The sequence below is a fragment of the Centroberyx gerrardi genome, chromosome 4, assembly GCF_048128805.1.
Source record: "Centroberyx gerrardi isolate f3 chromosome 4, fCenGer3.hap1.cur.20231027, whole genome shotgun sequence".
Taxonomy (NCBI): Eukaryota; Metazoa; Chordata; class Actinopteri; order Beryciformes; family Berycidae; genus Centroberyx; species Centroberyx gerrardi.
Window position 1 is genome coordinate 28241883 of NC_136000.1, and position 16169 is coordinate 28258051.

The 16169-nt window shown below is 42.8% G+C and overlaps 1 protein-coding gene across 1 annotated transcript in view; it reads right to left on the reverse strand.

The window, feature by feature from the left end:
- Positions 1-5578: 5578 nt before the first annotated feature.
- The window catches only part of galnt18a (UDP-N-acetyl-alpha-D-galactosamine:polypeptide N-acetylgalactosaminyltransferase 18a), a 111468-nt gene continuing 100877 nt past the window's right edge, over positions 5579-16169 (reverse strand). The window contains exons 11-12 of the mRNA XM_078282905.1: positions 13984-14148; positions 5579-5725 (exon numbers count right to left, since the gene is read on the reverse strand). Coding sequence (XP_078139031.1) covers positions 5579-5725; positions 13984-14148 — 312 coding nt within the window. The remainder of the gene's footprint in view (positions 5726-13983; positions 14149-16169) is intronic.

The following is a 16169-nucleotide window of genomic DNA, read 5'->3' on the forward strand; positions in this document are numbered from 1 at the left end:
GTGAGCAAAGGTCGACGCCGCATCATTACCGCTCCCGTCGAGGCCCCAGAGCGCCTCGCGGGGCCTTAATTGCTCAGCCGCCATTTAGCGCTGCGTTCTTCGAATGCGTCGTCGTGGATGTGTGTGTGTGTGTGTGTGTTCACGGTTCACTGGATACACTCCTTTTAATGCCGTGAGAATCTAAGAGACTTATTCATGAGGCGTTCATGGCAACTCCCCCAAACAGTATAAGTGGCGAGTTCCAGCTTGTATGACGCATCGTCGATAGAAATACTTCCATCACTTAAACAGACAGAGCGGAAACGCTGTTTAGGAGGTATACCGCGTAAAAGCATGGACGCCCATTTAGTGAAGAGCTGCCCTCTCTATAAAAGGTATCTATTAAAAGTAGAGGGGGGGGGGGAGAGACAGAGTGAATTAAAGAGAGGGGAGGAGGGATGAGAGGGAGGGAGAGCAGAGAGGATAATGACAGAGCGAAAGAGGGAATGAGTGGGACTGAGAGAGACGGACAGAGAGAGAGAGAGAGAGAGAGAGAGAGAGAGAGAGAGAGTCCAGCCGGAGAGTAGGATGTTGCCTGGAGGGTGGTAATTAGTGGATCTTCGGAGGCTGCGAGGCTGCAGAGGCCCACACAGCTGCCCCGAGGTCGGCTGCAATCCAGCTCAAACTAGGCTTCCTCCACTATGGGTTTTTGAAGGTACTGTTTTTAGACAGAAGTCGCCCATAGATGAGATTTTGTTTTAAATTTGACAGTTTTCATGCCAGAAAATGACAAGTATTCAGTGTTTTATTCTTGCCAGGGTGGGAAAGCCCAGACCATCATGGGACACTAAAACTCTCCACTGAAACCCAGACTAATTAAATTCTTTTAGGCGGGTTAGCAGCTCCTTAAGGCAGAGTGACTCTGCAATTGTAGGGAAACTCATTTAAATGGAGAATTCATCTACAAAAAAAACATTGAACAGTTAAATGAACAGATAAAATGTGCAAAAAAATAAACTTTAATTGCAGGTTTTATGGACTGTTTTTATGTAGCTGTGGCAAAGAAGGAACCTCCATTATATCAGCAGTGGACCGCATGACTGGACAATTTCTAATGTTTAATAAAAGCCAATATCAGCCCAATATATTGGTCTAACCCTTGCACAAACACACATAGATCAACATAAACATATTCCAATTTACAGAAAGTCACTCACACCCAGAACTTACCGTTATTAAAATCTGTGCAAGTATCTGCAATTTGGTCTGTGATGTATTGGATTACATTCACCATTTCTTTTAATGAGATTACTGTAAATCCATTATATGGAATCCATTGCTCCCAACCCCATTAGCACCTCACAGATTATGAATCACACTTAGCATCCACTTCTATTTTATTCCCTTGCTTTAAATGGTGAAATAAGCTGTGAAATGTGTGTGTGTGTGTGTGTGTGTGCATGCAAATGATGGCTTTTATGAGAGAGTGGGAGAGTAAACAGCGGCATTACTGGGATTGATGTTAGTTGTGCTTGGAGAGTGCCATCTCATACATGTTTCATGATGCCAAACTCTAAGTTCAGCAGAGACGGAGAGGCTCAGGAGGAGACGCTGAGGTAAATGCCTCCTCTCCTATTCAGCAACCTGTATCTTTCCAACTAATTTAAAATTTAGTAGACGCCAGCTTGCCACTCTGTGAGGACACAGGTAGGTTGAGACTTAAATCATCTTAATATTGATTAGGTACAGTATTTTCTCTCTTCACTTGGCTGCAAAACGTGTTTAAAGGTCCCATATTCTAGTTTCCAGTGTTATATTTTATGTCTTGAGGTCCATTCAAAGCTGTGTGTGTGGTGTCATGTACCAAAAACACTCTCAATCCATTTTTCCATTTTCCAGCATCTCCCTGAGCCTTACCAAGAACAGGCTGTTTCTGTCGCTGTGTCTTTAAGACTCATTAATATTAACGACCCCTCTGTTCTGATTGGCTAACCGTTTCAAGAGTGAAACGTGAGACACCGCAGCCCGGCAGCTACAGGTAGGGAAAACTCTCCGGTAATAAACAATGACAACCATTCAACTGCTTTGAAAAAAACTTTTTTTTAGTCTATTATTTTTTACAAAAATGATAATGAGCGAACCTTTGTGATTCCAAACGGCTCGTTTAGAGGCTCAATTTTCTAATATGGATTGTGTGGATTTAGTTTTGATACTTTCACCATGTTTAGATAGCACATCCAACTCCTTTACTGCGGGACAATAGTAGAGTCAAGGTTAAAAACGTACTTTTATGTCATTTCTGAAGCAATTTTGTTCAAATTGTCAAGACTAATAATGGTGATCACAGTATGTAGCAGTGCATTGTGCAGCCCCTAAAATCAGATGCAGCATCGGTCGTCTGCCAGTTTCAAATCCACAATATTGCGAGGATTTAGCCCGCTAGTCCCCCAATGCTCCCAGTGGGGAAATTATCTGTTGACCAGTAATTGCATATTCATTGTCAGCAGATGTGAAAAGACAGATGGTCACACACGATCAGTTTCGCCATCAGCGGTTTTTACTGTAGGTATTTATAAATATTCCAGTTTAAATACACTAATAAAATAGCTTAGACATTTCCATAACGTGACATTAACAGTTCCCCATAAATCGAGATACCGTTGAGATTTCAGGATCGACAAACCTGAGCCACAAAAAGAACAGAAATGAAACAAGGGGGTTTGGTAATACATGCTACATGGTAGCTAAATACAAGCCATACAGTTCCAGTCCTCCAGGCGTTACCACTGCTTCACTACTGGATTGTCTTTCTGGTACCTCAACGGGCCGTGATTGAAAAAATTGTTTTGAATACATGATATTAATATTAATAATGAATAGGTTCGTCCTGTTTTCGTGTTGAATTATTGATAGAGATTGTTGAAAGCTGGGGGTTTGAATAATTGGGCGATTGATTGCAGAGGGGTTATATTTAATTAAAACCTTTTTTTGACAGTGTGTAACTTTTGGAGCACTGTAAATGTAGAGTAAATCATTTAACAGCAGTGTCTATGCAAGTCTCAAAAGCTAAACGTACTCAAACACATCCACACATCAAAAACGCCCAGTCAGACCCATACAATGTGTTTAACGGGGGATGAGAAGAGATGATACTCTTCTTTGTTAACACAAATTTTTGCATGCCTTCCCCTTCCTTAGCTATAGATTTGAGGGAAAATATGTGCAGAAAAGCCAGTTTACCGGCTCACAATCCCCTCTGTTGAATTTGTGCAAATTATTACCCAGTGAATACCCATGATTCAGAGCTTTAAGGAACAAAGCTTTTATAGATTAAAATAGAATAATAGGATAAATATTTTAGTTTCTTAATCACACACACACACACACACACACACACACCCCAGTGTATTTACTGTAGTGTACCGCTCAAGGATACAGCAGCAGGTTTTTAAAGGAAAAATCCACCTTCAGATACTCTCACACTGTTATTTCCAGGAGTTATTTTGTGATCAAGTGTTGTAATTAAGTTTTTGTTGTAGCCACTTTCCCTCAACCTGCCTCGTCTACTTCAACTTCAGTTAGTGATTTCCTACATTTCCCAGAATGCCTTTCGACACCCCCCAGAGAAGGAGTGTGGACTTTCAGCAGTCAGGGTTTTACGTCTAGAGTGATAGCCATAGCAGAGCGAAAGTGTCTCCAGTCGGGCAAAGTGAGCCACGCCCCTTATTCTACATGTCTTGTAGCTGCATTGCATTCTGGTCCATTGAGGCTACTGTTGGTGGAGAAATTGGTCTCTCTCTTCCACGATGGATTTCTCCCTGTATGATTGTTGAACGTCTCTTGGTGCAAAATGGCGGCTCTAGAAAGAAGCTCTTGCTCTTTGATTCTGAGGGACTGACCAAAACCTGACGTTTTCCGCTGATGTTTTAGATCGCCGAAACATTTTCTGCTATCGAACTCCACTGCTGTGCTGGAAATATCTGGACGCGATGTCACGTTGTCTACATTTGAAAAATACACGTCTACGTCGTCTACGTCAGAAAAATACATCGCCGAAAAACAGGATGGACCCAGGAATGCAAGGTGCATCACTAACAGCTGTTTTTTTAGCAGGGTTCTCATTCAAGTTTTTTAGGGTGGATTTTCCCTTTAACTCCTCATTTGCCCTGTCAGTCTCCCATGAAGATGAGATTGGAACCAGCAACCTTGCAGCCACTGACCCTCCCTGCTCTGACCTGCACTCTCAGGCTTCGTGGACTCTCGGCCTGGTTGAGAAAACTGATGTGCTTGCCTTGGAATCAGACCTGGACAAGAATAGATCTGAATATTGTACTGAATACAAAGTACTTCAGGTGTGCTTGATCTTCCTCAACACTAACACATCACTTCCAAACAGCCAATTTGCCCGGGTCCGCTTAAAATACACAAACGTATCGACGCTGCATGAGTCAGAGTTCTGCGTTATCGTGTGCTGGTGTCACAGCAGCAAATCCACGCCAGCGAGGAGTATGAAATCTTCTTTTCCGGATGAGTCTCTGCCCTGTCTCCAAACCCACAAATCCCGGGGCCCGCCAGCGTGATAGACGGCCACGCTTCTGATCAAATTAATTCCGAAAGCGCACTCCCCGAAACGGCTGAAGGATAGTATTTCTATCAAGGTGCGAGTTTAAACGACTTCTTGGTTATCCTCCATTACGCTGTCACAGTTCTCACTTTTGTGCGATACCGAGGAAAGCGGTGAGCATCCGCCCCATCTACTCTTTGAGGCGCGCAGGGTCCGACGGTAATAACTCCGTACCTGTCTCCTCCATCGAAAAACGACGGAGAAAGCAGGCGTTCAGACATAACATTCTCCTCATATCATCTCCCGTACGTGACGACTCCCCCGCTAAGGGCAATCTGTGTTGCAAATCAGTTTGGATCTGAAAACTGTTTTTTCTCGGACATGAGCAATCACACACCTTGCATTTCTCCCTCTGCAAATACAGCACACATACATATTTAAACCATACTCCCTCAATTTGCTATGGTGCATCCTGCCAGGATGGTCAGAGACACTAAGGGGCTATTACCCAAAATGCATCATGGGCCTGTTTCTGCCATGTGGCCCCATGACCAGAGTAGTTATATGATTTCATGAGGCTGTCTCCTGGAACAAGAGACTGTATTTCTGGTCTCGGTCGCAGGTTGGAGAGCTTTAAGAGCCCCGACTCGAGTCAATTGCCCTTCTATGAGTCTATCTTCTCTCAGGTCATTGGTATAAAATGGTTATTAGGTTACTGATGGTCCATAACTGATTGAAGCACGTCTTTAACTGTATCTCGTTAAAGACACATCCTCTGCCGATCCTCATTTTTTGGGTGCTTAGTTCCCTGTGTCGGTCAGCATGTTAGTCCATTTCTAACCGGATTGTAACTCTTCTACGTGCCCCAGAACTCTTTTTTCACTGTTGATGGTCAGGGATTTCGGCGACTGTCCATCTTTGATCTGGATGAGTTTGTTTTTCCCGTTTGCAGCAGCGCAATTCCTCGCTTGAACTAGACTTCGCTAGTTCAGAACTAGACAGATGTGTTGCGGCGGTTGCGTTGTGTCACTGCGGTCATTGCGGCAGGACAGTCAGTATGTTGGTGATGGTCCATCTCTGACCGGAGCAGTCCTGAATGGCCAGCTGGAAACTGAACTCTGACTGTCTGCTCTCCACCAGCTCCAGACAATGCTGAGTCTCGCTGTTCTGGATGGAGCCACCCTGGAGAGAGAGAGAGAGAGAGAGAGAGAGAGAGAGAGAGAGAGAGGGAATATAATATATGAAGTCTCGCCCAATCGATCGGCCAGCAATCATGATTGGGCAATAAATGTTCTAAATAGCTCATCATGATTGGCTGATCACCGTTTCAACTGCCCAATCAAAAAATTTGAGCCAAGTTGTTAGCAGAATGTTAGTAGCGTAGGCATGTTGTCCATCTGACATTATAAGTTCATTTCTGTTTAGAATTTCTCAGCCTATGATTATAGATTAGAACCAGTTTCATATACTGGACAGAAGGCAGAGCCTTTGCTGCCGCATTGAAAAACTTTGAATGCACTACCAGTGGCAATAGGTGAATAAACAACCCAGTCATCAAGCACAAAACATGTGCTATATACTATGTTTGGATAAAACCTATGATTTATTTACACATGCAGCAATAAGAACAGTCTGTTAAACACAGTGCTGTATTGGACTTTTACTGTTTATGCTTGCTGTGCACTTCTACATGATCTGCCATTGTTAGTAGAAAGTAAAATGCATCAGTGATTAGATCAGTGATGAGCTGATCACACTGATTAAAAATCAGCAGTCAGAATCAGCCCAAGAAAACCTGATTGGCACATCCCATCACATATTTACCTAATGTTAAGTTATGTTAATATGTAACATTAGATGTGTTATATGTGTTAATGGTTATATTATGTGACATTAGGTAGTGTCATTTCATAACATTTTTGCTTTGGCAACATTGTAAATGTGCAGTGAAGCCGATGCCAACATGTTGAAATTGAATCAATAGGAGATAATTATATCTAAGTGTTATACTGATTTGTTCTTTCTAAATCTAGCCTGCACCCATTGTTTTTGTTTTGCTCACTTGGATTAATTATTTTAATGTTAGATGGTTATTGTTATGTACTATTTATTTATTTGTATTATTGCATTCAATTGCATTTAGATGCTTTGGCAATACTGTTCGTCGAGTGAATTGTGAAGTAAATTGAGAGAGAAAGGGAGAGAGAGAGTCATGTAAGAATGCCAGGCCGTATGTGTGTGTGTGTGTGTGTGTGTGTGCATCTTGATTTGTTCAGCAATAGGCTGGGACCCAAAATAGGTTCGTACTTATATGGCAAGAACAGTAATATGTTTTAATGAGCCGGAGCCCCAGGAGAACAGACCAAACTCATTTGTGTCAAACTCATTGTGGGCTTCAGGAAGCCCGCTTTAAAATCAATACGCTTTACATCAGCCGCAGTAACAAACACAGAGGAGCGAACATCAAAGGGGGCCAGAGAGGAGAACCAGAGTGTTTCTGAAGAGGCTGGATCGTACCGCAAACGCCGCAGTCCGCTTTGAGACGAGTCCACTACACTACACAATAATAAAAAAAAACGGACCTGAGTGGAACAGCAAAAAAAACTACAGTTCTCCTTGAGGCTTTCAACTCCCTAAAAAGATATCGATTCGCTCAGCCTTTGCCTGTCTGTGTACACAGCTGCCTTAGCGCGGTTTTGCCCACTTACCGGCTAACGCACACGTGTAGGTGTGATCGCTTGGAGGAACGACGTTTCCACACACTCATGTCACACTCTCTCTCTCACACACCCACTTACACATGAGACAGAGAGAGAGAGAGAGAGGGAAGGAAAAGAGAGGGCAATCTAGCTCTGTTGAGACTCCCATATTGGATTTACAACAGTTAACCTCTATTTACATTGATCACAGGCTAATCAGTCAAATGATTAGTCCACACTGTGTTAGGAACTAAGATAAATCTCATTCGATTTCTAACGATCTATCAGTTGACCCCTCACCCCCAACCAAGATCAATAGTTTAATATAAGGAAGTTACTCAGTAGAATATGTTCCCTCTCAGTATCAGCAAAAAGTAAACTGTCTTTTAAAAAAAGGATGAAAGAACTCTTTTATTCAAGCATCAAAAAGGCAGATCTAATGTGCGTTTCAAGAATGTTGTCACCTGGCTGAGGTTTCCCGGGAAGCTCATCTATTGAAGTGTTCTTAATTATGGATTGTTGTCTTTTTTCATAACTGTGTATTTGTTGACTGTTGCTTTTACATTTCCTCTTTGAATTTGAAGTCTTGTATGTCTGGACCCCAGGAAGACTAGCTAATGGGGTTCCTAACAAACAATAAACAAGCGGGAGATGATTTGGCGCATATGGACATGATTGACAGCAACAGACTGGCAAACAAATTCAGAGTTGAGTTGAGAATGCTCTGGAAGTTGTAAACCCTTGAAAGCACTGGGGAACAGACTGGAACAATTTGTTATTGTGCGGCTCTATCTGACTTTTTTCAGTCAAAACTCCAGTTATCCACATATTCATGATCTTTGAATGTTACTTTATGTGGTGTTATTTTTTAAAAAGAACCTATTGGGGTTAAATATTTAAAAAGATAGAAAGTACACAACAGTATGTCAAATCTTTGATGCTCAGTATCTCAGAGCTGAATCTTAGAATTCCAAACTCACGCCCACTTTTTACTGCACTGCACAAAATGCAACGTTTCTCCACGGCTCTCTTGACAGCCGTCAGGAGAAGCGGCGTCCGGGACGGGCGCAGGAGGGACTCGTCATCGGGGACCGCGCTGACGGGCGCCAGTGTGTACGGTAAAAGCAGGCTTAAAATCCATTAAGATAATCACAATGATCTTTCCTACCACCTCCGCTTAAGACAAGTCAATTGCCTTTCTCTAAGTGTACGACCTCCTGAGTGACTTCCAACAAGTGTACTTAAAAGTCTACGCTTTCCCTCCCTGCTCCCCTCCTCTCCCCCCGAGGAGAACGGCTCAGACTGAGTGTATAGGAGCTGAGTCGGAGCATACACAAACACGCAGCCTCTCTCTCTCTCTCTGTCTCTCTCTCACACACACTCATACACGCACGCATGCACACACGTACACACACCAATGTCTGGCATGTGTCCAACACCTTGTCCTCAATTCAGCGGCGTGCCCGCCTGTCATTCTGCCGAGTGCAGAGTTGGACCGCACTATTGATTCCCTGCTATTAAGGCGGGAACACCAGTTAATCAGTCAGTCAGCCAGCCAGCCAGCCGGCCAGAAAGCCATCAGACAGCCAGTCAGTCGGCCAGCCAGCCAGCCAGGCGATCTGTCAGCCAGCCCCTCAATCATCGTGTCATCCACCTCAAAGGATGTGGTAACTAAGAGCTCTATGACAAGAATAAAAGCTAAAGGATACCGGGCCGTCGAGCGTGAAGTGTTTGTGCAAATGCAGTTTATCTTAAAGCTGCACCGGGCAAGATTTTTATGTAAAAATCAGCCTAGATCCTCAAAATTCAAGCAGCTGCCTTTCGCTGCTGTGTGAAAATTGCATAACGTGGCTTTAAGTTCCTTTTTAAGAATCCTTACACAGAAGTGCAGTATTCATCACTGTTCTCCTGGCTAAATATTTCCCACTAAAGTTCTACTTCTTTACGTTTAACATGACTACACCCATTAATTATGTGCTTTGTGAGTTGAACTGCTTTTAGTGGAAAGACAACTGTGCAAAATGCCTGTTATAAAAGGTAAGAGGCGAACTTGTTAGTGACTGAAGCCAAATGTGTGTGTGCAGTGTGCATATAAAACATCAGCTGGAATTTGCTGTGTTAAGAATCTTTTAGAATACAACTGCGGGTTATAAAATTCTGATCGTAATGAATGAAACATGCCTGGCCACTGATCCTAGATTAGCGATGCTACACTGAGATGCTTCATAAATAGTCTGATAACCACTGTAGAAGTCCCATCTATTATACATCTATCCTGTACTAATCGTGCAGTTTTTCCTAAATGATTCCTCTTGGGCGTAGAACAACAGTGTAAAGCAGCAGCAGTGCAGAAAGTAAACTGTGTAAAACTTCCAGTACTGCCTGCAGTTTCACAGTCTGGACTTTAGGGATGGGACGCTAATATTGGAATTCAATATATCGCAATACAGATATGTGACAACACGTATCGTGGGGCAGAAAAATGAATCGTGTTATTAGCTCCATTTTATTCTGCTGTAGTAATCACTAATGAGACGCTTGACCATCACAGCTTCACAAGCTCTCCATCCAAATGATATTATTTACACTTTGTAGTGACATTGTTAAATTGTTGTTTACATTCTAGCAAGACAATGCCATTGCTAGAAAGATGTGTGGCTCAGAAATAAACATAATTCTGCACAGTCAGACTTTGTTGTCATTGAACTTTTATTTATTACATGGTATCGTGGTCATGTCGTATCGTGAACCCTGTATCGCGTATCGTATCGTATTGTATCGTGAGATAAACATATCATCCCATCCCTACTGGACTTATATATTGTGAACATTGTGATCAACACTAAGAGTTGTGGCTTCTCCTGATGTCTCAGCCTTGATGGCATGGGTTCAAATCCTGACTAATACGGCGTCGTTGCATCTCTCCTTCCTGTCCCCGGCTCATAAAACTCATAAAAACGCTCGAGGGAGGGAGGACTAACCGCTCTCCTTTAAAAACGAAAAACACTGGAGTGCTATTGGTGATGCGCTTTGGATTTTGCTGTAGTGTAGTGTGTGCCGTAGTGAATATAATGAACGGTGGCGGTGTGCTCTGCATTTGTGAGATGAAACTTTTATTGGGTTACCGGAAGGGAAGCGGTGTCCATAAAAGGGACAAATAAAACCGACCAACAAAACAAGAAGCTGATATAAGAAAATAAAACAATACTACCTGCTCTCGGTAGATTTCTCTAAAGGCAGTTTCCCACTTTCCCTTTCTTCATCACTCTCTCCCCCCCTCCTTCTTCCAACTTCTCTCTCTCTCTCTCCCTCTCTCTTTCACCCCCTCCCCTCCCTCTCTTTCTTCATTGACGGCCGCTCCCTCAGGGTCAAGCTCAGTTCAATATTGTAAAAGATCTACTTATCAATAATTCACAAATACCGACTGCCCGCTTCACATGAAACACTCCCTCCCTCCCTCTCTCTCTTATTCTCTCCATTTCTCTCCTCCACTGCATCTCTCTCCCCATAACTCTTCCTCTCCCGCTCCATTCCTCCCTCGTTTTATTCTCTCTGTCCACATCTCTCTCCATCTCCACCTCTTTCTTCTCCCTTCATCTCTATCTCTATCTCCATACCTTTCTTCTTTGTCTCCCGCCACCTGTCTCTGTCTCCCTGTTCTTCTCTTGGTGCCCTCTCTCTCTCTCTCTCCATCTCCATCTCTCTCTCTCTCTAGGCAGGGAGGACCTCTGACTTCAAACACCATAAGCTGTGTCAGATCCTCCAGCTACAGTCTTTACGGTCTCCCTAGAATAATATCCTCAGCGCTAGAGATCAAACACACACTCACTCACACACCCACGCATGCATATAGGTATGCAGACTCGCGTGCACAAAAATATAAAGACACGTATGCGCTACACTCACATCCACACATATAACTATAATGGTTTGGTTAGTTTGCAGGACACCTCTATGTTGTTTTGGCAGTAATAGAGGGCATTCATGTGATGTAACACACCCTCTGGCGGCCATATTGGAGGTCTGAGGTGATTATGTTTCTAAACGTATGACTTGACCGTGACAAAATTTTATACGCATGATTAATTTCTGTGCTGTTTTTGACTGGGAACTGATCATTTCACCACTGATACATCTGACTGATTATGTGTTTAGATAATGTTAACTTGTTATTTAGCTAACCATAGCATCTGTTTGGCTAGCCATCACTGCACTGTTGAAAACACATCTGACACACACTAGCTAACGTATCTAGTAGAAGCTAGTGTTAGTAGTGGCTAGTAGTCGCATGTTAAAGGTCCCATATGGTGTAAAACAGGATTCCCCTTGCATCTTTGGTTATAAAGCAGTTGGATGGTCTATCTAAACAAGGTGAAAGTATCAAAACGCACGGTCGCCAACTAAATCCACACAATCCATATTAGAAAAGCGAGCCTCTAAACGAGCCATTTGGACTTCCGTAACTTTGTGGCGTCACAAAGGTTCGCTCATTATCATTTTTGTAAGAAATAATAGACTAACAAAGTGTGTTTTTCAAAGCAGTTGAGCGGTTGTCATTGTTTATTACCGGAGAGTTTTCCCCACCTGTAGCTGCTGGGCCGCGGTGTCTCACGTTTCACTCTTGAAACGGTTAGCCAATCGGAACAGAGGGGTCGTTAATATTAATGAGTCTTAAAGACACAGCGACAGAAACATCCTGTTCTTGGTAAGGCTCAGAGAGATGCTGGAAACTGAACGTGTAAAAATGGATTGAGAGTGTTTTTGGTACATGACACCACACACACAGCTTTGAATGGACCTCAAGACAGAAAATAAAACACTGGAAAGTTTAGAATATGGACCTTTAACATTAACATCGGTTGCTTTCATAGTTGCCTCGTCTACTTTTTATATCTGGCAAACTGTGGTTACTTTGTTAAGTTAGCTTACAGGCTAGTTACCAGTTTGTTCAGGTTAACTGAGCTGACTCTTCTCAGGCTACAACAGTTTACTGTGTCACAGTAACCTACGTTTGTACACAAGTCGACCTTATCAGACTATTCACTTTTACTTTGAATGTCACTGAATTGATCTGCAGCCACAACACAACAAGCTTTTTCAGGCGTCTCTTTTTTCTCTTGGTTATTATTTGCACACAGCCATTTCTCTTATGGACCTCCCTGACAGCACCAGCCTTGGTTGATGGAAGATTTTAGATTTTTCTCTGTACCGCTACATAATGTAAAATAGAGAGTAAATGTAGTTAGTGAAAGGGCAAAAAAAGTTAAAAAGACTGTTGTCCTTGAAAGAACATTGAGCTTTCTGGCATCATGCTGGATTTTGTTGAAAGGCTTTTGTTTAGAAAAGTCTGTGGATGGAGAGAGAAGAGAGAAGAGAGAAGCGAGAAGCGACAGTACAGCGTGAGCTGGGGTTCAAACCTACGCTACGACACGCACATTAGTTCGACTCCATTTTCTTTTTACTAATCCACGTCCACTGACCAATGTGATTGGGAACAGTTCTGACTTAAGAAGGTTGATGAAGTGAACTTACAGCATTTCATTTTAGCCCTTCCTTTTCTGAATCTTTCATACATCTAACATTTCATCTGCTCCGCTAAAAAGCGAGCAGTTCAAAATCTTCAAAATCCCCGGGCCTTATTTGACTTCTTGCCTAACTTTTTTGAGGAAAATGGAGTGCTTCCTTATTTCAAGCCCCGCGGGAGTTCGCCTAATGGGTTTCATCTCTTTGACTTCTGACATAAGTTGGGAGTGTGCGATTTCTGACTCTGGCCGAAGCTAATTAGAGCAAAATTCACTGCCAGTGTGCCCAGTAGCTAAGGCTATTGAGGAAAAGCTGAGGGATGGAGAGCTATTGTTCACTAAGGAGATGGGAGGAAGGAAGGATGGGAGAGAGAGAGAGAGAGAAGATGGTTCTCACATTTTAATGATATAGCTAAGCAAGCCTCTTATGCAGGGTGACGTTGTCTGGGACAAAAACAGTGTGTGTACATACACACAGGCATACACACACACACACACACACACACACACACACTAGAGGTGCCAAGGGCATGAATACAATACAGCAGTATATCTTATTTATACTAATTACCCTGCTTCCCCTACTTATCTGTCACTTTTTAAGACAACATTGCTAGTCTGAAGTTTAAAAATAAGACAGGGGGGTTGTTAAAAGTCAGAAAGTGTGGATGTGTGAAAGCTCATTATCCATCTGAGGCAGATGTGCCTTTAAAACGCCTATTGCGTAACGCGGAAGAATGATCCATGCCGCACAACATGAGACAAGGTGCCTCCTAGAATCAGAAACAAAGCGGGGAGGAATAGGCGTGAAGCTCACTCAATTATTAAAGAAAAAAAGCAGAATAAAATTATGGATCTTCCTTCCTCAGACAAGAAATAGCAGGCAAGTTTCAGCTGCATACAGAATACCAATTAGGAAAGCAATGAATCCAATGAGGCAGATCAAAGACTACATCTTAACAGAGAACCTGAATTGGGGGCAATACATTAGCGTAGTGTGAGTTTGTAATGTCTTCCCTGTGAGAGACTGTACAAGGGCATTGTCAGTTCTCAGTACGCATGTGTTGCACTGCAAATCCATCAGTTTGCTTCTTAGATCAGTAAAAGTCCATGTGAGTTCCCAGTTCCTTAGCATTTAGGTATGTAGGTATTTTACTGTACATATAATGGGAGTCCTTTGCCTAAGTAAGTGCCTTGTGTGTGTGTGTGTGTGTTGTACCTGAGTAAACGTCCAGGTGAGCTTCATGTGCTTGGTGGCGGCGTAGCTGCACTCCAGCAGCCTGGGTCTGCTGTTAACATCCACCAGACACTTGTTGTCGTCGTCATCGATCGTCGGACTCAGCACTCCCAGGTGAAGCTGCTGGGAGCTGGTGTAGTACACGTTCTGCGGGGAGAGACAATGGGGAGTGAGGAGAACAGACTTGATTTCTTTCTTTCTTTCTTCTTTTTTTTTCTTTTTTTAAGCCGTGGCAGCGCCAGCCTTCAAGAGTCCAACTGAGCTTGGGGAACTGAACATAAGACACTTCACTGCTCTATACCTGGGCACTTCATCATGGTGAGGGAAAAATCATTTTGTACAAATTAACTTCTTTATTGAACAGTATACAATTCTCAAAATGAAGTAAGTGAAAATGTAACTTACACTTAAAAATGAATCATTAGTTGTAATTTTAACCTCCCATAATTCTCTTTGTATGTAAATTAGTTTCGACCACGTGACACGGCAGGAGAGCTAGCTTCTGAGTTCTTTAGCTTGCATGGAGTGTAGGCCTTTGTTTATCTAAATATATACTGTATATATATATATATATATATATAAAGCTAAAACTTAAATATATACCTAGCATTTTATAATACAGTACATCATTGTATAAGCTTCTATGTATGTATGCAATATGCTATAAGCTATGTTTGCTAACAGTTCAGTTGCTAACGTTAACCAGCGAGCTAGTTAGCCTAATGTTACTGTATTCTCCATGGAGGAGATGAAAGCAGCTGGTCAGCTAGTTAGCCAAGAGATCACACTCCATTAAACTAATCATTAATTAGGTCTAAATGTCATCGCCAATGCGCCGTGAGACTCTACAGAACCGGTACTTGTTCTTTTTTCAGTTTCCTGTCATTTTTCCTCATTTGCCTTATGCTTTTATGCTTTTCATTATGTTGGTTGTTATGCTGTACTTGAGTTTGAATTAGCATCTGTTGGATGTGGAGTGCATATTATTTTCTTGCCTCACCTGCACAATTTGCTATCTCTCCAAACCGCGTTCTCACTTTTAATCTTGTGCGAAATAAATAGGCCACCTGTAACCGATCTAATTAAGAAGGAGAGCGGGAAAGAACAATAAGGAGGCGGAAACAGGCAGCGGCTGCAAAATGCAAGAGATGAAGGAAGGAGAGGTGGGCGAAAGAAAAATAGACCTTGGCCAAACATTAGCTCAAGAAATTTTGCATGCCTGAAAAAAAACCCCACAAGGACATGGTAATTTATGTAAATGTTCTCCCCACTTTTGAAGCTTTGCGAGTGTCTAGGAAGGTGAATCAAGTGCACCTTTAGTTCAGAAAATTTCAAACCATATCCGAACATGCATTTGCCCGAGTCTGGGAATATAGCAAAAGCAGAGAAAAAAGAATGACAGAAGACATCAAATGAAAAAAGCGAATGAAAAGGATCGAGCTCCACTTGAAATCCAAACAAGCAGAAAAAAGGGGTGAGAACAAGGAGTAATGGAAGAGAAAATAAGGATAGAAATGTCACTGCTCAGAATGAACGACGCTTGTGTGTGTGTGTGTGGGTGCACGCCCTTTTTACTTCTAAATGCGTGTACGTGCTTGCGTTGCCCCAACCACCACCGCCACCAAAGATTACAGGGGGAAACAGCTGTGCGTGCTCTGCGTTGGTGAGTGTGTGTACGCTTTCCAAGACGAGCACGTGCGCGCGTGTGTGTGTGTGTGTGTGTGTGAGCTCCGAGGAGGTAATTGATGAGAATGATGACCGTCTTGCTGCAACAGGACATTTCCAGATAGGAGCCATTATCACACTGTGAACCAGCCAGAGAGCTTTTAAGCTTCTGCTTAAAAACACCCTGAGACTGACAACAGCCGAGATAGATGTGTGCGTGTACCTTCGAGAGAGGCTTTGTCTCTCTGTGTATGTGCATGTGTGCTAATAAGAGCGCTTAAACTCGCATCTGTCAATAGATTGACGCTCAGCTCCCAACAGAGGGCTTAATGCTATCTCCACTCCTGCCTCGGCTCCTTAAAACCTCTAATAGAAGGATTAGCGCTGGCGCCGTGTAAGACAGACGGCAATCTCTCCTGTCAGATGTACATATTAGCCAACACAGATAGACGAAAGCCCGTAAGCTAGGGCTGATTTGCTGCCGTTTAGTATGTACCTGTAGC